Below are 26116 nucleotides of genomic sequence, written 5' to 3'. Positions count from 1 at the left end.
AAACTTTCTTCTCTTATTTCACGAAAATAGTTCACCGAAATGTGTTTCTGAAAACATTTGAGACGAGAAATAAGCCGTGCAGTTGCTGAATATGTCTTTATTTTGGATCGACAACGTTTATTTTAAAAGATCTTCGGGAGTTTTGAGAGGCGGCGCGTCGCGTCGGATGCCCGTGATTTGCATAAAGTAGCCAGGACTTCAACTTTATGCAAATGAGGAGCGGGCTTCCTGCACGCCTAGTCTCTCGAATCGCGACGCCACGCTACCAGAATGCATTGCGCGGCTGCTTGCATAGACAATGAATGGGGAGTGTGGAAAGCACGGAACCTGTGGACACGTACCATTAGGAGCATACATACATAGTATGTTGTATGTATACTTAGTGGGTGTTTCCATTTGAAAAAAATTTAAAAGAACGCAGATGGACCCGCCCTTTGAAATGCGAGCGCGCATAGGACACCAACCTCGTAGATTTATACGTGTAAGAAGTTACAAACAGTCCCTTTAATGAATTGTATATATCTATATTTATGCTGCCTGTCTATACGTGCTGTCTGTCTGCATCCCTGAATGGGATTGTACTGATGTTTTATTGTATGTTTTGATTATATGTGCTGTCTCTGCATGATTGTACTGATGTTTTACTGTTCTCTTTTATCTTTATTGATCTATCTTGTTTCTTCTCTGTCTTAACTCTTTCCTTTTAATCAATGTGCTGTAATGTATTGTTCTTTTTAGGGTGCCTATTGTCATCGGGCCGGGGACTACAGCTGGATATTAGTCATGTTGGCTAAAGCTGCCCTTTTTACTGTTATTGCTACAGTCAAATAATTGGGATTGTCCACGATATAATAAACTAATAAACTAAACTAAACTATATCTATATATCTATATATCTACATATATATATATATATATAAACTGGAAAAACAAAGTTTGGAAACTTGTGTTTGGTCAATTATTTCTCTGTTGTTACAATGCTAATTGGCATTGTATTTTACATCGTTGGAAAGCCTGTTTATTTTCCTTCGCAATGATGCCCAACAGAGCATTTTGGCAAATTTTTCTTGGGCGCTACCCACATAATCAGCTGTGCTGCTCATCCCACAAATGCATGATCCTTACAAGTTGGACATCATTGCGAAGGTAAATAAACAGGCTTTCCAACGATGTAAAATACAATGCCAATTAGCATTGATACAACAGAGAAATAATCCACCAAACACAAGTTTCCAAACTTTGTTTTTCCAGTATATATATATATATATATACATATATATATATATATATATATATGTATATATATATATATATATATATTATTATTTTTATTTTTTTTATTTATTATTGATTTGACGCTTTTGCAATATTGTTCACCTGACAGTCATGCCAATAAAGCAAATTTAAATTAATTGAATATAGATTTTATTTTGAAAGTCTAACCGGAACCAGCCTGGTTTCCACCCCCTGCTAGTTTACCGGTTGTGATGTTAGCCTGTTTTCTGTGTCACTCCTAGCCGCTTATCTCACCCCACAGCCCGGGTTTAACAGCCTCACGTCCTCCCTCAGGACACCATGGCCGAGCAGGCCTCGGGACCCCCTCTGTCTACCCAACATGACGGTAAATATGTTGTTGTTGTTGTTGTTTTGTGTGAATGTTGAGAAGCAACGACAACATTAGCTTAGCATAGTTAGCATCATTAGCTCAGTTAGCATCATCAGGGCGACGTGTCACTGGCTGTCAACTGGCTCATATTCAACAATAACACTACGCAGCTGTTATATTACCTCCTTAAAGTTATTACAGCTTTATATAGCTGTGATATTACATCCTAATATATAATAATATACTCTCTAATGTTGATCTAAAGGTCGACACTAGCTTCTGTTAGCCTGTCAGTCTGTTAATCATATGGATTATATGGGTCCATTATAATGGCCTGCTGAACACTCACAGGGGTTGGACCATAATACAGGAGGATGATCATCCTGCTGGAGGTTTCTATACCTCTGGTTCTCAATCAGGGGCCCGGGGACCATCCTGGGGTCCTGCAGGGAATCTGTAGCTGCAGCTTTAAATGTGTGAGTGCAGATTATACATCTTGTATTTTCTAGAACAGTCACACCTGTTTGAGAACCCCTCCAGCAGGATGATCATCCTCCTGTATTATGGTCCAACCCCTGTGAGTGTGCAGGCCAGGCTACACACAACCCATTATAATGGACCCATATGATCCATATTACTCACTGCTACAGTTTGCACCCATAAATATAGTTGATATAAGCAGGTGTGGATGTTTTGGTGACAAATTATGCAGAAATCATAATGTCTTAAGATGTTTAAGGATTATTATTTTGTTCATAGGTTGTGCATAGGCAAGGCAAGCCAGCTTTATTGGTAGTGCACATTTCAGCAACAGGGCAATTCAAAGTGCTTTACATAAACATTCAAGATAAATTGCGAGTCCCAATTGTGGGATGTTTTAAGATGTATAAGGATTATTATTTTGTTCATAGGTTGTGCATATGCATGATCATCCTGCTGGATAGTTTCTACCTCTGGTTCTCAAACAGGGGTCCGAGGACCATCCTGGGGTCCTGCAGGGAATCTGTAGCTGTAGCTTTAAATGAGTGCAGATTATAAATCTTGCAGGATTTTAGTCACTGCTACAGTTTGCACCCATGAATATATGTGATATAAGCAGGTTTGGATGTTTTGGTGACAAATTATGCAGAAAGCATAATTGTGGGATGTTTTAAGATGTATAAGGATTATTATTTTGTTCATAGGTTGTGCATAGGCAAGGCAAAGCAGCTTTATTTGTAGAGCACATTTCAGCAACAGGGCAATTCAAAGTGCTTTACATAAACATTCAAGATAATTGCGACAAAGTGCAAGTCCCAATTGTGGGATGTTTTACGATGTACAAAGATTATTATTTTGTTCATAGGTTGTGCATATGCATGATCATCCTGCTGGATAGTTTCTACCTCTGGTTCTCAAACAGGGGTCCGAGGACCATCCTGGGGTCCTGCAGGGAATCTGTGCTGTAGCTTTAAGTGAGTGCAGATTATAAATCTTGCAGGATTTTTGTTTTGTAGAACAATTTCTGGTTAGTCACTGCTACAGTTTGCACCCATGAATATAGTTGATATAATCAGGTATGGATGTTGGTGACAAATTATGCAACAAGCATAATTGTGGGATGTCTTAAGATGTATAAGGATTATTAATTTGTTCATAGGTTGTGCATATGCATCATTTGGGATTAAAAGAAAGTCCAATTTTCATCCTGCAGTTTCACATGAGAGAACCACAAAATAATGTGATTCACAGGGGGCTTTTTTATGAAGCACCCTCACTATTTGTTCGGTAGTGTCAGGGGTTGCAAAACATTTCCATTTCATGCCATGTACAATTCCTCCATTTGATCATTTGAAAGAGCCTCATATCCAAGAGAGTGGGAGTGTGTGATTTAGTCATAATCAGATAAACCCTGAGAAACATAAAGCAGTTCAGGTTCAGCAGGTTCAGCAATCCTATATCTTGACACCTGAAATGAAAAATGTATTGATTTTTGGCCATTTCAATCAATATTAGGAAATGGAGCATGTTGTAATGGTTTTAGCATAGTGTAATACAGGTTATGAGGATGCTTTTGGTTATTGATCTTCAAAGGTTGATTGACTGTTAACGCTCTGAAATAGGGCTGGGCGATATGACAATATGTATTGTCAAAACAATATAAAAATGTCTATCTTGTATATCTTTCTATATCATTTTTATCACGATAAAAACTAGGTCTATATTTGTTTGTTTTTTCTCTATAATTTCACTTAGAGGTCAGAGGTCAAGGGACCCCTTTGAAAATGGCCAATGCCAGTTTTTCCTCGCCAAAATGTAGCGCATGTTTGGAGCGTTATTTAACCTCCTTCAGGACAAGCTAGTGTGACATGTTTGGTACCAATGGATTCTTTAAGTTTTGTAGTTTCATATGATACCAGTATCTTCACTCTAGCTTTAAAACTGAGCCTGCGACAACGTAACAATCACAAGTTGTGTTAATGCGTTAAAGAAATTATTGGCGTTAAAACAAATATGTGTGAACGCGTCATTATCGCGTTAACTTTGACAGCCCTAAAAATGATCTGAGAAGACGACTGTTACTGTTGGTGTACAGATAACTAGCGGCAGGTGTGGGTGGATGAATTATGTTTTTTTTTTCTGTCTTTTTCATTTATTTCCCTATTTTTTCCTTACAGTTATCTGTCAACTGTATGCTTGTGATGTTCTGTGTGAAAGGTGTAACACTAATCGTAAAATAATAAAAAGCTGGTCTTTTTTATCACAAAGTTTATGGCATGCAGTTTTGCATAGTTCTTTTTTTATTGCATATAATACTGCAAATGCTCAGAGGTAAAGTCAGGTCTTTATCCACTTAAGTGTCTACATTGACCCTGTTTATGTTCTCTAATCATCTCTAAAGCCTTTTTACTTACACTTTTGTTTCCCGGGCTACTTTTATTCGATATGTTCATGTTAATTCAGCATACTGATTCTAGATGTTTCCACATTCATGTGACTGCTGAAAAGTGGAGTGAGATTGAGCTTCATCCATATTTGCGTCTTCGGTGAATTGATTGTTTGTTGGCTAATAATTGCTGACTTTGTTTACATGCATGTGATCTTTGTGCATTCTTAAACTGAATGAATGAGTTTTTCATACCGAGACAGACCCTGTGACATAAGCTTGTTTCGGTAGCCATTATTTATAACTGTAGGAACGCTAAGTAAGTTTCCCTGTGTGTTTTGAGTTAAAGTGCAAAAAGAGCTTAACATGCTGTCTGTGTAAATTCTTCAAGAAAACCATGTGAATGTGTGTTGAGCTTAAATGTGGTGATGGAATTTCTGCTTTAGAGTCGGTTCAGCTGTCACATGATCGTGGTGGAGAGTTGTGCTGAAACGCTCTGCTGCTACTGCTGCTGCTGCTGCTAGTAAATGTTTCCATTCGTCTGTCTGTGATGGTATCATCGCTTCTCTGTCCTCGCTCTGCTGGTTTTGAATAAGAAAGGAGATAAATAAGATAAAGCAGCAATAGATGCCTTGTGACTTGAAGCCAGTTTGGAGGACTCTTGTTCATCAGTTTAGACTTTGAAGTATTTGTTTGGAAAGACCAATAAGTAACCGGATACTGCATTGATAATTACAAATGATATTGTGTGACTAGCTGGTCTTCCATATGCTTGAATGGTCCTGAAATCAAGGCTGTAGTCCAAAATCACAAAAGCAGGGACCTCACAGAGAGGTATTCATTTTATATTAGTTTTTTTTTTTAGAAACAGTTCAACACTAAGAACAACAACCAATCACGTTAAGTTTGTTAAAATAATTATGGTTACCTTTAGGTATTGTTAGTAGGGCTGTGTATTGGCAAGAATCTGGCAGTATGATACGTATCATGGTACAGGGGTAATGATATATTGAGATATATTGAGATACCGTAAGCAAGGTGATATATTGCAATTTTTTTTTAAAATTATTATTATTTTTATTTTAGGAAAATTAAAATCAAAAATAGCCATGCCAGTTTTTCCTCGCCAATATTTACTTTGGATCATTGGAGCGTTATAAAGAAATTAGTGGCATTAAAACTATTTTGCGTTAACGCGTTGTTATCTTCGAAAGCCCTAATTACTATATAATATAATAATAATAAACTTTATTTGTATAGCACTTTTCTTAACAACTTTACAAAGTGCTTCGCAACAAGAACAAAATTAAATAATAATAAAATACAAATGAAGTACAATATAGATAAAAATAGATACAAAAAACTGCTATGAAATAAAATTCACAGAGATAAAAGTTTAAAAAAAGAAAAATAAAAAAAGAAAGAGGAGAGGAGAAAATAACCTGGAAATGGAAGCATTACCATATATCATCTAGTTACTGTCTAGTTTAGACTACTCACTAAACTACTACTAAACTAGAATCATCATTTAGTCTCTAAGCAGTTACTATTTGTGTCAAATAAATACAAATACAGCTGCAAATAACAATTATTTCTATTGTCAATTAATTATTTTCTTGATAAATCTTTTGGTAGTGAAGTAGTTAAAAGTGGCCGTCACAATTTCTAAGCTGACATCCTTAAATCTTCTTGTTTTGTCCAATATAATACCCAAAAATAGTCATAGAAGACAAAAAAAAAAAAACTAACAGCAATTAGTTATCTCTCAAACTTTTTGTTGATTATTTTCTTGCTACTGAATTTTAATTTGTATGGTTATTTGATTGCTTATTGTCTTTACTTATAAATACATTGCAGCCGAAGTGAGTGAAAGTTGAATTTGTACATTATTGTCTTTAATTTGTAGGTTCAGTTTTATATTTATGTAATCAGCAGATGATTAATTACAGCCTTTTGTGTTTTCCTCTCTGTCATCCAGAGGTGCTCCAGCAACGGGTGGCCGCTCTGGAGCAGGAGAGGGCCGAGTTCATCAAACTCAAGCAGCAACTGGAGGCCGAGTTCAACCAGAAGAGAGCCAAGTTCAAAGAGCTCTACATGTCCAAGGAAGGTAAGGATCCCATAACCGTCATGTGTGTCATTTCCTGTTCTTCTTTCTGTTCTTGCACATTTGCCTCCATCATTCATGTCACCTCCCCTCCCTCCCCCCAGAGGAGATAAAGAGGCAGAACAAGGTGCTAGAGGGCGCCCAGGTCGAGCTGAGGTCCGTCCAGATCCAGCTGTCTGAGTCCCGCAGCGAGATGGAGAACATCAGAGCGGTTGCCACCGTGTCGGAAAACACCAAGCAGGAAGCCATTGACCAGGTCCGCGGCCAGTGGCAGGAGGAGGTGGCCTCGCTGCAGGCCATCATGAAAGGTATAACTGAGCAGTGGAAAAGTTTAATCCTACTCCTAATCATCCTAATCATATGGCATCATTTCACAAAGAATATGTTGCTCTTTAATACAGCAAATAGTGTAATTATGCTGTAGAAATTTGACTTAATGCCCAGACTTTCATCAAAAGAGAGAGCGATTTGTGATAGCTCACATGGCGTGAAGAGAGCGGAGAAATGGCTGAAGTTTTGGAAGAAAAGGGCAGTGACACAGCTGTAAAATATTGGAAGAACCATCAAAATTAAAAAGTAATTCTGCAAAGAGTCTCAGAAGGATGCCAGCATTTTTATATACTTGTCCTGAACCTGAACTTTCTTCCTGTGAGTTTTTGCTCAAAGTCGGATTCACCAAATTCTTGTAACTGCACAAACTTGTATGCTTGTTTCAACTTAAATTTAGCAGTGTCAGAAGTGTTAATAGGAGACTCCAAAAATGAGAAAACGCCTGTCAGCGGCAAGCTGTACAACAACAGAAGTAAAGAAGGAATGCTTTGACATGCATGTAAATGCAAAATAAATGGGGCAGGTCCATCTGTGTTCTAGTGTAACATAGCAAATTTCTGGGGTTTCCCCCTTGGCTACATGATTTGTGTATATGTATATTATATGTCCTCTGTTTCATTGTATGCTTTCCTCTCTGTCGTCCAATCAGAAACTGTGTGCGAGTACGAAGTCCAGTTCCACCAGCGTCTGGAGCAGGAGCGAGCCCAGTGGAACCAGTACCGGGAGGCAGTGGAGAGGGAACTGGGTGAGCTGAGACGGCGCCTCACCGAGGGCCAGGAGGAGGAGAACCTGGAGGAGGAAATGAAAAAAGTAGGCGTCACCACTGTAACTTTTGGATGGAGTATTTTACAGACTAAAATTCAGTTTCTGTAAGAATCATAAATTGTAACTTGGTGTGTAGCTGCACACATATTTACACGTTTAATGAGGGAGTGTAAAAACCCTTTAAAGGCCCAGGAGGATGCAGAGAAGCTGCGTTCAGTGGTGATGCCCCTGGAGCACGAGATCGCATCCCTGAAAGCCAAGCTGACGACAGCCGAGGACCGGGTGAAGGAGCTGGAGGCCTCCAAGGTTAGTCAGCAGTACATCGATGAAGATGAGAGGGGAAGATGATATTAACCCGGCATGGCAGCTGGTGTTTTCTAAGTAAATAAAATTTGAAGTGGTTCAATATATTCCAAATAAAAAGCCTATATATTTACAGTGTTTTGGTTGAGTTGTACATTCATAAAAGTTGCCATTTATTTAGCACGAAAAAGAAAGACAGTAAAGTTATTCTGCACCTAACATGTATTTTAGTGTCATGTAGGTGTGAAAAGTGTCTGTTGAATGTTTGCAGTGACAGTTCTCAGAGATAAAAGTGGTTGTGGTTGCGGCTTGCTTGTTACAATGCAGTGAGTGCAGTGTTAACCATATTTTCGTGAGTGTACTATAAGCGTACAGAACTTGTCACCACTGGAATCCATTTCAAAGGGCGGGTCTATCTGCGTTCTTTTACATTTTTTTCAAATGGAAACGCCCACTAAGTATACATACAACATACTATGTATGTATGTTCCTGTGTTCTGCGAGGTAAAATTACAGTTTTTGTGAATGTAGTCTGGTGGCTTTGAAGAGAGCGATATAACGTCTCCAGTTCCCTGTGAGAAAGGGTTGTCTGACGGCGAGGTAAAGCGGCTGTGGACGGGAGCAGCAGAAAAGGGTATTTTAGCCACCTAAAAAAAATCAATATCGGTGTAAGTGTACGCTATATTTAGAATATTTTCACCACTTTACCTCGCCGTTATCTATGCTCTCTTCAGAGCCACCAGACTTCATTCACAAAAACAGTAATTTTACCTCACAGAACACGGGAGTTGCTGGTCTACTGCTACATCGATCAATATGGAGCAGCGTCATCATGCAGAAACCTTATAAATTAAAGCTGCAATGATTAGTTGACTAACTGATCTGTCAATCAACAGAAAAATAATCACCAACTATTTTGTTCAAAGTGAAGAAAGGGGAGATGAACGCAGAGCTAAAAGGAGATTGAATATTGGACTTACTCTCGTCTCCAAACTCTGCAGTTACAGTAACTCCTGATAGAGAAGTTTCTACAAGATGTTTTAAGCTTGAAAGCAAATATGTCTTTTCTTTTCCAGGTCAAGGAGCTCAATCATGTCCTCGAGGCTGAGAAGTCGTGCCGTACGGACCTGGAGATGTACGTCGCCGTGTTGAACACTCAGAAGTCGGTCCTGCAGGAAGACGCAGAGAAACTACGGAAAGAGCTCCACGAAGGTACGTAGTTATGTTTATTTTTTAATGAACGTCCTTTTGATGAATAGAAGAAATGTTACGGCTGCACAGGTTGATGAGAGAGGAAGACTTCAGAGAGACAGAACTGATTAGAGAGAAACAGATCTGAGATCCCTCATTAGTGATGAAGATCAGTGAGGTATTTACATTATTAATATATTTTTATCTTTATAAAAGTCACTGTGAAATATAACTTACTGTATGTGTTAGAATCTGACACACAACCTTTCTATAAGCAGTGGTGGTACTGTACTTAAGTACAATTTTTGTGGTACTTTACTTGAGTATTTCTCATTTATTACTACTTCTACTCCACTACGTTATTCTGACAGTTGAAGTTATTTTTCAGATTAAGATTTTACATAAAACAATACAAGTTTATAAAATAAAATACAATGCATTGTGTAAGATTAAACTAGTGGTTCCCGACGACCGCCATCTAAGTTAAGTTTTTCCTCTCTCTTGCTGCTGTTTGGTTTTTCAGTCTGTCACAAGCTGGAGTTGGAGCGGCAGCAGCACAACCAGTTGAAACACACATGGCAGAGAGCCAACGACCAGTTCCTCGAGTCCCAGCGTCTCCTCATGAGGGACATGCAGAGGATAGAGAGCGTGCTGTCCTCAGAGCAGCTCCGCCAGGTGGAGGAGATGAAGAAGAAAGATCAGGTATACACACAGACCTGTTATTGTCTCTGTAGACTCAAGTGGTGGCTGCGTAGGGTTGTTTCCGACTCACATTATCCAAATAATTCCAGTAACTCCGTCGTTTGAAAGTCCATAAACAAAAGGTTTATTGAAATGAAATAGATCAAAAAATCATTTATTGAATCACATTTGTCAGCGTTTAACCTTTTGAAACAATTTTCACTGCGGTCAAAAAACTGTTCTCCGTTCTGCCGCTTGCCACACACAAAGGGAGGCGCTCACCTGTATAGAAAGTGTGGTCAAATTGAGAAAGAAATAATCAACGATCCTGCTTTTGATTGCGATGGTAGTGATAGGAGGCTAATTTAAAAAAAGAAAAAATTATTGTTTTTGCATTTATTATTTATAAACATTAATAAATAAAAGTGAAAATTAAACAGAAGAGTAAATAAATTATAATTATATTAATACAACGATAAATAAATAAAGAATCAAATTAAAACAGAAATATTAATTAATGTCACATTCTATCAATTAATTAATGGCGACATTTATTTTTAATATTATTTTTGCTACATTTAATGACATTTATTTATTCATTTATTTTTTATTTTGGCAGGTTCCTTCCTCCATACACTGCAAACTACAACCTTATTAATAAACATATAGTTAAATTAAACTCAAAGCTCAACATTATTATCTTTGTAAAGGCAGAATTTATGGCTGAGCTGTTGTATTGGATATTATATTTTTTTTAACTTATAAAGTGGAGTAATGGATGGAACTAATACGTGATAAATCTATGCTTAAAACCTTTTCCTGTCTGTCGAAGGAGGAGGACGAGCAGGAGAGGCTGAACCAAGTGAAGGAGCTGCAGGAGGAGGATGTGGGAGACAACACCGAGCCTCTGGAGGATTATTATCTCGGGCTGAGCGTCGAGGAGGTACGAGCATCACGTAACGCGATACGTCCCTCAGAGAGAACAGTGCAGACCCATTATCGTCTTACGTCATACATTATATTCCCTTCAGAGTAACGTGAGCTGCAAACAGGCAACACGGCACCTTCACTTTTGTCCTCGTGTGTTTCTAGCAGCCATGAAGTGACGCTGCAAACCTGTGATTATTTGAAATGTATATTTTATTTTGTGATTTAACTCGACCTTGAAGTGGCAATCCTTAATCTTTGTGTTGATACATGAGCTTCAAGTTTTCAGAATTGTGTGCATAGTTGCCTTTTTTTCTGTGTATATAATAGAGAAAAACTGTAAACAGACACTTGGTTTGTAATGCAATACTTTCATCAGTGGGCCATAGGCTCAGTCACCATTGTGTCACCTCCTGCGGCGATAGATAGTGATTTAACAGACATTTAATTAAATTAAAATCTTCGAGATTGCCTCTTTAAAGATTTAATTCTTTTGTTATTTTATCTTCATATAAAGTTTACAACAGTTGTGTAAAGTAACTAAGTACATAGACTCAAGTATTGTACTTAAGTACAGATTTGAGGTACTTTACTTGAGTATTACTTGAGTTCTTTTCATGCCACTTTATACTTCTATTCCACATCATCTCCTGCTTTTACATTAATTCATGAGTAATAATAATATAATGATAAAATAGTATACGACAGCGTATTAGGGTCATTGTAGGTAAAAAAATTAAATAATTACAGACCCGGGGAGGAGGTTAATATTCAGAGAAAAAAATTTGAATTTCCAAGATTATAAAGTCATACATTTACAAGAAAAAACTTGCATATTCTCTGAGATTAAAGTGGCCAATTTACGAGAAAAAACAAAAAAAATGTTATAGAAACTCCTCATTTACAGATTTCTCTTATTGTCTCCCTCTCTTTCAGCCTCGTGCCAACCACAGCGCCCACGGCTCGATGCACTCCTTAGACACGGATGTGGTGGCCGGCGTAGACCCCTACAAGGAAAACCTGCGGAGAGTCCAGTCGACAGACAGCCTCGGCTCCTCGCTGTCCGTCCAGCAGGGACTCGGCGGCCACAACCACAAGGCCAAGTCGGCCAGCCACTTGGACGAGTCGGACTTTGGGCCCTTGGTGGGGGCCGACTGCGGTGTGACTGACAGTAGCTTTGGCGAAACTTTGTCCATCAGCTCCATTAAGCTGACGTCGAGCCACTTCCTGCTGACTAAAGACCAGGAGAAGGCCATCAAGGCCATGACGCCCGAGCAGGAGGAGACGGCGTCGCTGCTGTCCAGCATCTCCCACGCAGCCGACACCGCCTTCTTACCGCCGGTGGGCTACAGACTCGTCAGCGACAGCGAGTGGAACCTGCTGCAGCAAGAGGTGCATCACCGCGGCTTTTTTCAGAGACGTTTGTGGTTAAATAAACTCCAAACTATTTAATGATTATGACAGGACATTAAACCTATACAGCACTAAGTAGCAATGAAGGTTTTCAAGTGATTTTATGATGATTACCTCCAGAGAATATATCACTTTTCCCAGTATTTCTCGCCGTCAGAGCTGCCGATGATCTTTATTCTTTCATATTTACAGTATTTGTTAGATTATAGTAATATTTTTAAGAGAATATTAATTTGTAAAAACTAAATGCAACCTTACAGAATCATTTCATTCTCTGTTTTTCAGCAGATCCTCTGTAGATCTATGGGAGTGTAAGGCCATTTTTTAAGGGCTGATCTGAGGTTATTAGTGTGTGCAGCGTCAGGGAAGGAAAATCACATGCAGCCGTTCCTGCTTGTTATTGTAGTAGTTAAAGGGATAGTTTGGGTGATTTGAAGTGGGGTTGTATGATTTACTTCTCCATAGTCAGTGTATCACCTACAGTAGATGGAGTTTGTAGAAACAGACAGGAGTTCCAGCACGGGAGCAAAGTAAAGTACTGCTGTGGACGGGGGCAGCAGCAATACGTAGTTTAGACACCTAAAATATCAGTTTAAGTGTACGCTATATTTAGAATATTTTCACCACTTTACCTTGCCGTGAGACAGCCTGACTTCAAACTGAAGCCATCTATGCTCTCGAAAGCCACCAGACTCCATTGGAAAAGAAAACTGTAATTTGACCTTGCAGAACACAGGAGTTGCTGTTCTTCTGCTTTTCGTTTTTGCTATTGTGTAACTTTGGTGAACCTGAACTACCCAAAGTCACATAATAATACAAACAAACCGATCGAGGCAGCGATAGACCAGCAACTCTTTTGTTCTAAGAGGTAAAACTGCTGTTTTTTTTCAAATTAGTCTGGTTGTTTTGGCGAGAGCATAGATAACGGCTTCGGTTCCCTGTTGGAAATGTCAGTCTCACTGCAAGGTAAAGGGGTGAAAATACTCTAAATATAGCGTACACTTAACTGATTTTTTTAAGGGTCTAAAATCCGTTTTTCTGCTGCCCCCATCCACAGCAGTACATTGCTTTGCTCCCGTGCTTGTACTCCTGTCTGTTTCTCCAACCTCCATCTACTGTAGGTAATACACAGACTATGGAGGAGTGCCTCATACAATCCAGCTTCAAAACACCTGAACTATCCCTTTGAAAAGAACCACATTATAAAGATGGAGATCTGGCCTTTCATGTCTAATTAAGACACTTGTTGAACAATCACGTTCACGTAATCTAAATACTATTTTGCCACCCAGCTGAACTGTAAGGTGACTTCATAGCATGACGATTATTCGGAAAAAAACAGCTCAAAAGTTGATCAAGATTACTGCAATAACAGCAATTTAAGATCCGACTACGACCGTTGCGTGGGAGATATGCACACAAATGCACTCAAGCACAAACATGCTAATAATCCCGGGATCCTGCAGTTATTTATTCCCAAGAAATAGGACAATATTTTGGCAAGAATTCCCGTTCACATACTGCGATGTCCACTCTGAATTCAGTCCTGAGAGAAGAAGGACTTCACGTTTCATTAATTGATAATCTTTTTTAATTCATCATCAATATAGCACACCCACATTACATTATCAAGTAGTTATTATTAAGTGCTTCATGGTTTTCTTATTGGTCTGTCACCAGGTGAAAAATGCCGGCAGGAAGCTTGGCCGGCGTTGTGACATGTGCTCCAACTATGAGAAGCAGCTGCAGGCCATCCAAGGACAAGAGGCTGAGACACGAGATCAGGTTTGTGTCTTTGCTGTCACTTTTATTTTTACTACAAGAACGTTTGTTGACATCAAACCACGGATGTTTTTAGAAGCATGGTGATGTGTGGTCTGCAGCAAGAGAGTGTGTAGAGCTGTACTGTCTGCATGTTGTATGATAGTGTTGTGTTTCTCTGTCACGCTGTCATCCAGGTGAAGAAACTGCAGGTGATGCTGCGTCAGGCCAACGATCAGCTGGAGAGGACGATGACTGAGAAACAGAATTTGGAAGATTCGGTCAAAGTGGGCAACGAGGAAACCGCTGCTAAGGTTTGGACACAGTGAATGTATTAATAACTTTATGTTGTTCCCTTCAGATATCTGGTTCAGTGCTTGATGTGTGACTGACAGTGAGGACTTTGATACCTAGCCTGCGTTTTTTTATGGAGGACTTTCTATCTCAGCATGTTGTTCTCAAATTACATTTGATAACATTGAATAATGGCTGCAGAAAAATTGTTTATTATTTGAGTAGATTTTTACAGAAAGTATTCAGAGATCGCGATCTTTAAACGATTAATCATGCAGCCCCAGAAGTAGGATAGTGAAACCTGGTCCTGCTTGGCTGTCGTTAATTAGGCCTACGTCTATCATATCTGACTGTTTTTAGATCTAGTGCAGTGACTCTGTGGAAGAGAGAGGACATCTATTGAGTAATAATGTGTTGAAAGTAGTGAATTCCTGATAACAGGCACTAGTATCTAATATGTGTAGGTGTATTACCTCAAGTGCACAGTGAGGATTTCTTCTCATCTGCACCTGTTTAGTGTTTCGATGACTTACCACAGTGGGAGGAGAGGTGCCGTACAGTAGGAGGGAGTGTAACAGGTTGTTGAGCAGTGAAATGCTATTTTGGTGACGAGGTTCACTGTTTTTTGGGCTTTCCATCATGTGCCTGTTTGGACCAGCTCAAATCTATCTTCATAGGCCTCTCCTAATTCACACAAACTCCTTTTATGTATGATTTGCTCATCTGTTCACTCTCTATTCTACTCTATTACATCCGACGGTCATCCAGAACTTGTAGAACCTTAGGTATACATGTAAGTCTTGTTTTTACGTCACTAATTGTCTAATAAGGTGACTGTACATGTAATTTACTAACTCAAAAAAGTGGATTTAGTGTTAAGTTTAAAGAGATATTATTTGCCCTGGCAGATTTGTGCTTCTAGTTCTCCTTGTCCTATAAGAGAATAAGAGAATATTACTGCTGTTTCCTCTGAGGAAAAGCTTTTCTAGAAGTGACCAAACTCATCATAGTGGGAAGAGAAAGCTGCTTTTAAACGGGAGGAGAGGAGCTGATGTGATTGGCCTTCATTTGTTAATAGTCCACTAACAAACCGCTGATGCAACACGCCCACTGATAATGTGTGATAATGGATTCTTCCTCATCCCACGCTGTTCCCACGATGCACCACAGGTCTGCTGCACTCTCTGCACACCATACTTGCCAACCTTGAGACCTCAAAAATCCAAAGTGGGGGGGATTTCTGGATCGTCTCCCAGAAATATTTGAGTTTCAGAGACTTTGTTTCCTGCATTCTGGTGACTTTTAAAGAATGAAAATTGCAAAATAATTAGAATTATAATGTACAATGCAAAAGCAGTTTTATGTTAAATGCTTTTAATTTTACGTTTAATTTCCAGGAATGAATACAGAGTAACTGGTCCCTCTGGTGTGAACTTGTGGGCCTGCACTCTGAAACCCATTATTTCCAGTGGCTTGCGCCATGCCACAACAGCTTTTTGCTGCATGAAGCAAAGCCCAACTTCAGGTGCAGCGCGCACTGACAATGTGCGCCAAACCCGGCTGAACCCGGTGGCAAGCTCAGCTCAAACCGCAAGCAGCTCTCTTCCCCGAGGAAACGACATTTGTTCTGGCTGTATTGTCGTCCGGGTGGAAACAGTAGAGCTTATACACGCTGTACAGTGCCAGAAAGACGTTGAGATAATGAGAAGGGAAAAAAGGTGCGAATATTTGTCATAAATCGGGATACATGCAGGAGAATTGTGACCCCGGGAGGAAATCGGGAGAGGGTAATGAAAAACGTGACTTTCTGAAACGCCTTTTGTCAGTTCACAAACCGGCAGGTTCATTTTAGACAGATGTCACAGCTGTGGGTCACAACTGGTCCAGACACTGAGGTGCAGTGTTGAAACCAGGACGGTCAGCTGTCTCTGCAACTTCTGTTGCTTTCTCTTGTCTCTTAACAATGTTTTATTTTTTCTGTCTGTGTTGTAGGTGTCCGCCCTCATGCAGAGAGTGCAGGAGTCAGAAATGCTGCTCAGCACATTACAACAGGCCTTCAGTGAAGCAAAGAGGAACACACAGGAACAGATGGTGAGCTGCCGATTCTTCCTCTGTTGCTTGTTCTTGCCAGCTGTGTTTGGATCTCTTCTTCCTTCCCTAATGTCATAGTCTGCTAATGTTGGCATCGGCGAGGCTTCAGCCCTTCAAATAAGCATATCAGTTTTTGGTTCTGACAACAGGCTCCGGCGCCGTTATCGCACATGCAGCCAAACTGAATCTCAGCCTGTTAGTGTTTTGGATTTACGTCTCTCCGCCTCTGTGGCAATAATAACGTCACTGTGCCTCCCTACTGCAAATATTTGTTGGAGGTGGAGATGGAAGATTTTTCACTTGTAAAAATGATGTTAAATATGTCCAAAAGTTGCTCATCCACCACAACAGAAATGTACAGATTTGTGCACCGTACATCACTGCAAAATTGCCATATGCATTGCTAAGTAAAGTAAGTGTAAAGTGTAAAATGTGATGTTTTGAGAGCCCAAGGTGACATCTTTGATTGTCTTGTTTTGTTCAACCAACAGTCCCAAACCCAAAGATATTTAATTTAAAATAATAGAAAACACAGAAGATCAGATAAATGTTTTAGAAGCATAACGTAACATATGTCAATTATCGAGGTTGTTACTGATTTAAATTACTGTCTCAGTCTATTAATTGATCACTGTCTAAATGTTTCAGGTCGACTTTAAACCTAAAAAATAAAGAAAATCATAACTTTATTTGGAGGAAAAATGGACTGTTTTGGTCACTTTTCCTCCAGAAACGTACAGATTTGTGCATCACTGCAAATAGCTGAGATTTAATTGGATTGTAATAGGAAGCAATAATGTTGATGATGTTTTGAGAGTTCAAGGTGACGTCTTTGATTGTCTTGTTTTGTCCAACCAACAGTCCCAAACCCAAAGATATTTGATTAAAAATAATGTAAAACACAGAAGATCTGAACACTTTAGAGGCATAACATAACGTCTATCAGTTATGCAAAATAGTCACTTTTTTTTGGAGGTAAAATGGAACTGTTACCACAATAATTGGCTCTTGGCTGCAGGATTCTTTACTTGTAAAAAATGGCATTAAAAATGTCCAGCTGTTGCTCATCCACCACAACAGAAACGTTCAGATTCATACATCATTGAAAAAAAAATGCCTTACGCATTGCTAAGTAAAGTAAGTTCACTTACTTTTTTCTAGCGGATCGCTGTGAGGGGAAAACAGGAGGAAGTGAGTGAGACTGAAACACTCTCAATAATGAATGTGCAGCTGTGAGCTGTGTCACAGCACATGCATCAATGTGCCTTCAAAGCTCAGAAAAATGAGACGTTCCTGTTGCTGCATGTGGCTTTAATCTAAAGAAATATGGGTCTTAATACTGTCATGAATTCAGTCATAATGTCATACCGACGGGAATGATGGCTCTGCAGGGAGAATCTGGTGAGTCACTCTTCACCATGTGTGGAAGAGCTGCTGGTTCCACATGACAGGAGTTTTAAAAAAAAAGGGGAAACAAGCTGACACAGGATGAGACGGAGTGATTTATTTTGATTGTTTGTTTCAGGCGGTGCTGGTGAAGTCGAGGGAGCAGGTGGCAGACGAACTAAGCCGACTGCAGAGAGACAACGAGAGCCTGCAGGGAAAACACAGGCTGCACGTAGAGCTGCAGCAACAGGAGGACTTCCAGATGCCCAACACTGTGCAAGTACGTGAAGTTCAAACTCAACGTTGGCATCAGTAGTAGAGCTCAAAACTTTCTTTGAACCGACCAACACGTGTTTATAACACAGAGTATCTAAAACTGTCAAGTACTGCTAGTTTTTTTATTCTTTGATCCAATAGTTCCAGATTTCAATCCATATTTGTTTGGCGTTTAGCCTTTCAAAAACAACATTTTCACTGCGGTTTGTTCTCCTGCTTGCCGCACATAAAGGGAGACAGCACTTGTATTAATGGGGCGGTTTAGCAGCAACCTAACAGCACCATAAATTACATTTATACAACCACAATAACAACAAATCTATTTCGGCTGCTATCTGCATTTGTTTGGCGCTCGGCGCTCCACCAAGACGTCATCACTTTTCATGCCTTCCAACTGTTGACAGATGTTTTATTTTTTATTTTGTTTAACCTTTATTTAACCAGCAGTAAAGACTCATTGAGATTAAAAAATCTCTTTTTCAAGAGTGTCCTGGCCAAGATAGGCAGCAGCACAGTTACACGGTTGCAGACATAAAACTAACATTACAATTTAAAACGAAGACAAAGAGCAAATTACAGAATCATAAGGTATCGAGAAAACATTTAACAACATTCAAAACATCTACAGCCAGATGTGCGTGCTTCCAAGTCTTTTAGAAGACATTTAGTGAGACCAGCTCTTAAAGATTCAGGTAACTGATTCCAGGAAGAGGGAGCATAATACTTTAATATCCTTTTCCCAGTTCATTACGGACTTTGGCAACAGTTAATGGGATTAAGTCCTGGAAGCGAAGAGAGTAACTTCCTGTTCTTTTTTGAAGGATGTAGATCTGTAGGTAAAATGGAATTAGATCAAGAATAGCCTTATAAATAAGAATACGCCAGTGGTTCAGTCTACGGGTGGACAAGGCAGACCATCCTACCCGAGCATACAAAGAGCGATGGTGCGTACGGGCTTTAAAATTCATAATAAATCTCAGTGCTCCATGGAAGACAGTATCCAGCGTGCGGAGGCTTTGAGAAGATGCATGCATGTATATAACGTTGCCATAGCACAGACATAAAGGTGGCAGCGGCAAGCCTCTTTTTGGCCTCGAAGGAAAAGCAAGACTTTTTTCTAAAATAGAAAACCCAATTTTCATTCAAATTGAGTATTTTTTTTTTCCTTATAGGGTGATGACGTCATAAAATATGACGACAGACATTCAAAGCTTCATACGAAAACCTCAATAGATGCTTTGAATGTAAAAAAATTACATTCGGTATAGCCCTAACATTGTTACACATACTGATGCGAAGGTGACGAACGGACGTCCATGCTCTAATTTCATCAGTATAATTTGTTTTCATGTGAGGAGATGCTTAATGGGCGCGCTCCATTTGTCACTAAACAGCCGGTTGGTCTTGTTTGGCCGAGTCTGCGCTCCATTAAAACAAAACGCAGCATGAGCAGTGTCATCCCCATGCATACCACATACAGAGTGGTGACACCAGGTTATAGAAAGACAAAGATCCCTGCAGTGCAGATGTCAGAAGCTAATTGCTTCAGTGTTATCACCTTTTGTGGCCCCATTAGCTCATTTTCAGTGATTAACGACTCCACTTTCTGATGAGGTGAGAACACTATCTTCTTTTTTTTATTACAACTGTGTGCTCTCAAACACGCTCATCATCCTCCCACACCGTTACTCTTCAGCGTCTTGTTGAATGATGCTCCGGCGGTATATCTGGCAGAGTGGGCCCGTGCTTTAGTGGAGGTGGAGTAACGCTGATGATCCCGTGACATTTTCAGCTTGTTGGTGGTTGAAACAAGCTGCTCACATAACATTTATGTTATATCAGACTAGTGATTTACTAAAGGGGGTTGCATCATTAAAACTTAAGGAACATCTTAAGTGTAATACAACTTCCAAATATGAACAATTTAAGGCGCTTAGTGATATATTATACATAAACTTAACTGCCAATCCTGTGTAGGTTTTATTTATTCATGCATACATGCAGAAATTTTTGTTTTAGAGTTATTAGTATTCAACATCTAACGTAACCTTATTTGGACATTAAGTGTAACGTTAATGGCAAAACATTTTTTAATTTGACGTGTATTTTTCTGAAATATAATTTAAAATGTTCCCAGTTTACAATCACAACAGTTACACCTGGCAGTTATTAAGAGTAACTATTTAGTGACCGCTAATCTCTCCTTTTTAATATAGTGATGCACAATCGGGCGTTCAAACCAAAAACAGCAAAAAGTTAGATTGTTTTTCCCCAGTGCAAAACAAAAGATTGAAACACAAGCTGCAAACAACAAGATACAAAAACAGGTACAGAACAAGATACAACACAAGGTACTAATAGAGAAATATAAATGTGTAAATATATGTAAACAAATGCAAAGTGAAGTAGTGCACTAAACACCATTTTAGTTTAGATGTTATCACTATATAAATATAGGTGTATGTCATCAGCATACAACATCAAATTTTCAAAGCTATGACTTCAGCAGACATTTAAATGAGAGATAAAAGTAGATGGAACTTTATTAAGAGTCTCAGCTTTACAGTGATACCTAATTTATGTAATTCCAAGACTGGGCGAAAATAACACATTTATACTGCATTCAAAAAAACTGCATGTGATTATCATAAAGTGGCCATGTCTGTAAAGGGGAGACTCGTGGGTACCCATAGAACCCATTTTCATTCACACATCTTGAGGTCAGAGTTTAAGGGACCCCTTTTAAAATGGCCATGCCAGTGTCACCATATAAGTATAGAGGTGTACGTCATCAGCATACAACATCACATTTTCCAGCAACGTCTTCCCAAGACATTTAGATGAGAGATAAGGGAAGATTAACTTTATTTATCCCGATGGGAAATTGTTGTGCAGCACAACAGTTGCAGTACAAAGTAGGAAAGAGTGCAAATAAAAACAAAATAGATTATAAATGAGGTCTGCAAACTCCTTCCAAATTAACTTCCTTTTATCTTCATGAATTACATGAGCTACGTGATGATGATGATGATCCCCCTTTTGATGCGTTGATTTAATTCTTCCTCAGGAGCTACATGGCCTGGTGGTGCGGTTACGTGAGGACCTGGTGGCGTTGCGGACGGCCTACGATCACATGGAGGAGAAGCTGAAAGCTGAGATTCTGTTTCTGAAGGAGCAGAACCAGGCGGAGCAGTGTCTGAAGGAGAACCTGGAGGAGACGCTGCAGCTGGAGATCGAGGGCTGTAAGGAGGAGATAGGTGAGGCTCAGTTAGATCATTGATTAACCTTTGATCAGCTATACAGTAGATAACTAACCAATCGTTTTCTAGTAAAGGAATAGTTCACACACAACAATTTGTTTGGGGGATTTTTTTTAAAGAAAACATGTAACCGCCGGTGGGTTTTGGGGTTCAGAGGGTGTTAACTTCTTTCCAGCATACATGTTTTTTTTTATTTTATGGACATTTTTCACATCCTTTTCTGTTTCTGCTTTTGTTTCTTCTCCATTGATCACTGTCATTCAGACATCTTGGAAGGTATGACAAACACTTTGAGTGAGCTCACTTTAACGGCTCGTATGTGTGTGTTTGTGTGTGTTAATGGTATAGCTGTTAGACTAAGGAATGACTAGTGAGTCTACAAGATAAAACATGTTTTGAACTGTCTTGGAACGACTAAAACGTGCATTAATAGATAATTTACCTCACTGAATGTTGTCCTGCCCCACAGATTGTTTATAACGTGTTTCAATGTAGTTATTTAAAGGGTGTTTGTGTTTCCTGTTGATTAGTAACCCTGTTGTTCTCAGTATAATGTGTGCACTCACAGCCTGAACCTCTACACATGTGTTGTTGTTGTTCACTGAAAGGACTTGTACCCGATGTGTCATGAGAGTTCTGTCTGGTGTTGCATTAACATGACGTTTAAACTACAGTAGGGCTGCCGGCTTACAATTATTCTAATTATCGATACAGCAGACGATCATTTTATTTCCAATTTATTTTAAGCTTTTAGCTTATGAAATGTACACGGCGTTTGTCACTCTTTATACTTAATTGATTTAGTAGGATATGTACAAATTACAGTGCATTATTTTTCGTAGGTATATCTAAGAACAGTGTATGAGAACAGCCTGATTTATTTGCATATAGAGCAGGGAAGTGAGATACAATCCCAAGTGGTCACTCAAGACTCATGTGGAGATGCATTCTAGTACCAGCTGTGAACTGACGTACTTAGAGCTGTCCATTTGTGATCGGATCACCCAAGACGCATGTTAATGACAGGTGTGAACAGGATCTTTTCAGCAAAGCTCTTTGCCTTCACTAAAGGTGCAGCTTTCTTGCATTATTCATGATTTGTCAGATAACGTAAGGATCCCGGAGAGATTCGGGTCTTTTGAGATTCAGATCCGTGCAGCAGTGTGATCCTCTAATGATGTCTCCCTTCCCACAGCGTCTTTCTCCAGTCTGAAGACGGAGCTGGAGCGAATAAAGGCGGAGAAGGATCAGGTACTTTACTCCCCAATATCATGCAGTATTACAAAAACAGAGTCACTTTACAGAGATTTCTCTAATGCACATGCTGCTCATTTTATTTTTATAAAAAGTCTGTCAAAAGACCTCATGTGGTCGGCGAGGGTTTTTTATTTTTATCCTGATTTTTAAAGCTGCACTAATCACTATTTTTATGAGTCAAATCATTACATGTTTTAGCTTCTTTTAGTTTGTTGTTTTGTTTTGTCTTTGGCTCCAAAACGTCACTGTTTTGGTTCAGTCTCGGCGCTCTCATCATCAGCATTGTTTCCAGATGCAGGAGGCAGCTGTTTTTAGTGAAAAAGCTCTATGATATATGATATAATAGACACTCAGTAGTTTACTTTATGGTAAGTACTAATTCAGATTTCAGATCCTCATTATTCTACGTCAACTGTAATATTCACATCTATAAAACGTGACTTTTTTTAAAGCACTAATAAAGACGAAACAAAAGAAAATCTCAACACAACTAACATTGATTAACAGAATTTCTTTACGTTACATTCCGCATGTAACGTAACAACGTCATCACGAGCGTACAACGTGATGACAACGTTCGAGCTATTATGGTTTTCATTTTAGACTGATTTTAAACAAGATCATGCAAACAGCGATTTCACGCGGACATTACAGGGCAATACTCTGGCGCCGCCACACGTTGTCACCACGTTTTGCGCCGCACGTAACTTAACAACATCATCTTGAGCGTACAACATGATGACGCGAAAGACAAAAGCCTAAGCTGCAAAAAGAATGAATGCTCTAGGTATTATGGTTTTTGTTTTAGATCGATTTATCATGCAAACGATTTGGTCCGTTGTGGAATTAGTCAAATGTGTTTTCAGTGTGTTCTGCTGCCTCAAAGTGTCCAATAAAAATCCACCAACGGAGCTGTAATATTGAGAATCAGTCACAGTATCTTTTTAATACGACCACTGAGGGGCGGTAAAGTCTGGAATTTAAAAATTTTGCACAAACAGGCTTTAAAAAAAGTCTTTAGTTCATCCCTAATTGCCCTCTCTCCCTCCCTTCAGTTGTAGACTCTGGATTCAATGTATTATCTGCAGTACTTTCGTGTATTATTGATTGATTATCTGTTGTTTATGTAGTTTCAGAAGAGTCTAAGAGAGAAGACTGAGACACTGGAGAACATCCAGAGCCTGAGGATCAGCCTGGAGCGCCAGGTCAGAGAGCTCACCACCACAAAGGTCAGTTAAACACATTAAACCTGGAGACCTCGCACACCAGACTCTACTCAAAATATGAACAATTATATCAGATCGTCGCAGAGGACAGCTGCCTTAATGATTGTCCTTATTTAAACTAAAATACATAGTATGTTAGATCAAGTTGAGCATGATTGTATGTAAATATTTTACAGCGTTTTTAGACAAGCCAAAGCCTTTTGTAGACTGCTGTGTGATGACACTAAAGCTACATCGTTTTAAATTATTCAGTAAATGTGTTTCGGTTAAATATTTATCTCACTTCTTCTGTGATGTTGACGATGTTTTATTGCAGTTTATTGGCTCCATTTAGCCTCTCTAATTGAATGTGTGTGTGTGTGTGTGTTTTGACTGCAGAGTGCACTAGAGAGTCAGGCGTTTGATGAGAAGGACAAAGCTCAGCGGCTGCAGACTGAGCTGGATGTCAGTGAGCAGGTTCAGAAGGACTTTGTCAAACTTTCTCAGACCCTTCAGGTAAGAAAGAATCGTCTGTTTATGGGAGAGTATTGTGAAAAAATTAAATAAAAAGGCAATCGTCACAAATCCCATGGAAACTTGTCTGACACATCCTCTTCCATAGAGCCATAGAGCTCCATTGTTGTCCCAAAAACTATTAAAAACACATCAATGAGCCTCACTGTGTCACTGGATGACATGTTCCTTCATCACCATGAACACAGACACTGACGATTAATCCGCCGCTGAAAATAGTCCCCAATAAATGCACACTAAAAACTACAGTTACGTCTTCAATAGGAACAAGTATTATTAATTAAGTAACAAGTATTCATTGTTGGTTTTTGGTCTTTTTATTGGATTTGTTGACTGTAAGAAAAATGTCACCAACTTTAATGTGGATCAGTCAAGGTTATGTTGGTTATAATTTTAATTTTAATTCAATCAATACTTTTTAAAGCCAATTTAGAATAAAAACTTTTATTTCATTATTTAATTTTTTCTACTAAAACAAAATTGAGCTACATGAAATATGAAATGTAGTTTAATAGCACAACGTAAAGACTAACAATGACTACAACTAATGATTATTTTCAATCTGTGGTTGATCTAGACTTAATGATCATTGAGATTGTTTAATCGATGAAAATTTTGTATTTTTATGTTTCCCAAAGCCAAAGATGACGTCCTCAAATGTCTTGTTTTGTCCACAACTCAAAGATATTCAGTTTACTGTCATAGAGGAGTACAGAAATCAGAAAATATACACATTTAAAAAGCTGAAATTAGAGAAATACTTACTCTAACTGATTAATCGATTAATTTTAATAGATGACAACTAATCAATTAATTGTTGCAGCTATATTGGAGACTATTAACTGTACATACAAATACAGATTAAAAGTTGTTTTTTTGTATTTTTTCATACAGAGATTTATAATGAGTAAATCTAACAGAAACTGTAAAAGAAAAAACAGGATTTAAAAAAAATAATTTTTCTGTATAAATTAATCAATCAATTGATTGTGGGTGTCTGCAGGTACAGATGGAGCGAATACGACAGGCGGAGTCTTTGGATCGAATCAAAGTCATCCTCAATGACACCAACTTGACTGACATCAACCAGCTTCCAGAGACATGATGCCACTGAATGAAAACTGCCTTCAGTTTCATTCCCCCTCTTCTTTCTCTTATCACTGGCAACAATAACATTATTGATCTGACCCTTCCTCCTCCTCCTCCTCCTCCTCCCCCATAACCACCACAGAAGAAGAGTTTGGAGGGACAGACATGGCATGAGGAGCCTCTTTGTGTACATTAAGAGTCTTGGAAACACACCCTGGATAGAATAATGAAGAAGAACACTACTAAAAGAAATGTAAATAACTAAATGTGTGACTGTGGACGGAGGGAGTCCATCTTCCTGTGGGTCTGTGTCTTGTTTCTACTGTAGATATATATGACTGTCTGTATTAGCTCAACCAAAAAAGGTCTGTCGTCTTCTAAAAAGCACTTTTCATCTGCAACTTCTCTTTCCAGGTAAATATAGAAAACAAATTTGGATGCATAACTTTTCCTCCTCCGTGTTTCTGAAAAGCGGTTGATAATCGCTTCCTTGTTCCTTCTGGCTCTTTTTCTGTGACATTTTCCACCTCGTTCTGGTCATTTCACCCCCGTGACAAAGACGTGATGAAGGAGAGTCATGGGAAATACTTGCACATAACTTAACTGATATATAAAAAAAAAAAAAGGAACACAATTTGAGCAATACCCTCCATCTCTTAAACATCCTCTACTACTGTATCTTGCTTTGTTCTTAACGTCTGACACTTTTTTTGTTTTAAAGCTGCAGAAATACAGTGAAGAAAATGTTCATGTTTCAAAGTTTTATTTTTCACACTT

General features: G+C 38.9%; 1 protein-coding gene across 2 annotated transcripts; it reads left to right on the top strand.

Annotated features, from left to right (window-relative positions):
- The first annotated feature begins 1456 nt into the window (after nucleotides 1-1456).
- On the top strand, nucleotides 1457-26087 carry rabep1 (rabaptin, RAB GTPase binding effector protein 1). 2 transcript variants are annotated; one of them, XM_037748374.1, is made up of 19 exons: nucleotides 1457-1621; nucleotides 6451-6579; nucleotides 6681-6884; nucleotides 7556-7716; nucleotides 7858-7977; nucleotides 9051-9186; nucleotides 9689-9867; nucleotides 10679-10789; nucleotides 11710-12165; nucleotides 13867-13971; nucleotides 14145-14261; nucleotides 16234-16332; nucleotides 17858-17998; nucleotides 21062-21251; nucleotides 21519-21530; nucleotides 22450-22505; nucleotides 23642-23740; nucleotides 24116-24232; nucleotides 25254-26087. In XM_037748374.1, the coding sequence occupies exons 1-19, from the start codon at nucleotides 1576-1578 to the stop codon at nucleotides 25353-25355; spliced, it is 2580 nt and encodes an 859-aa protein (XP_037604302.1). In that variant the 5' UTR covers nucleotides 1457-1575; the 3' UTR covers nucleotides 25356-26087. The 2 variants fall into 2 exon arrangements, with proteins under 2 accessions (XP_037604302.1, XP_037604303.1); XM_037748375.1 differs by lacking the exon at nucleotides 21519-21530 and having other exon boundaries at nucleotides 1458-1621.
- The last annotated feature ends 29 nt before the right edge of the window (nucleotides 26088-26116 follow it).

This window comes from Sebastes umbrosus, chromosome 17 (genome assembly GCF_015220745.1).
Source record: "Sebastes umbrosus isolate fSebUmb1 chromosome 17, fSebUmb1.pri, whole genome shotgun sequence".
NCBI lineage: Eukaryota > Metazoa > Chordata > Actinopteri > Perciformes > Sebastidae > Sebastes > Sebastes umbrosus.
Note: the sequence above shows the minus strand (reverse complement) of the source record. Positions and strands in the feature narration are given on the sequence as shown.

What these genes read in the sequence shown, in the direction of transcription:
- rabep1 (XM_037748374.1), top strand. Translation starts at nt 1,576, where the DNA reads ATGGCCGAGCAGGCCTCGGGACCCCCTCTGTCTACCCAACATGACG. An exon ending in ACGGAAAGAGCTCCACGAAG is followed by an intron (nt 9,187 to 9,688) that starts GTACGTAGTTAT and finishes TTGGTTTTTCAG; the next exon opens with TCTGTCACAAGCTGGAGTTG. An exon ending in GGAACCTGCTGCAGCAAGAG is followed by an intron (nt 12,166 to 13,866) that starts GTGCATCACCGC and finishes GTCTGTCACCAG; the next exon opens with GTGAAAAATGCCGGCAGGAA.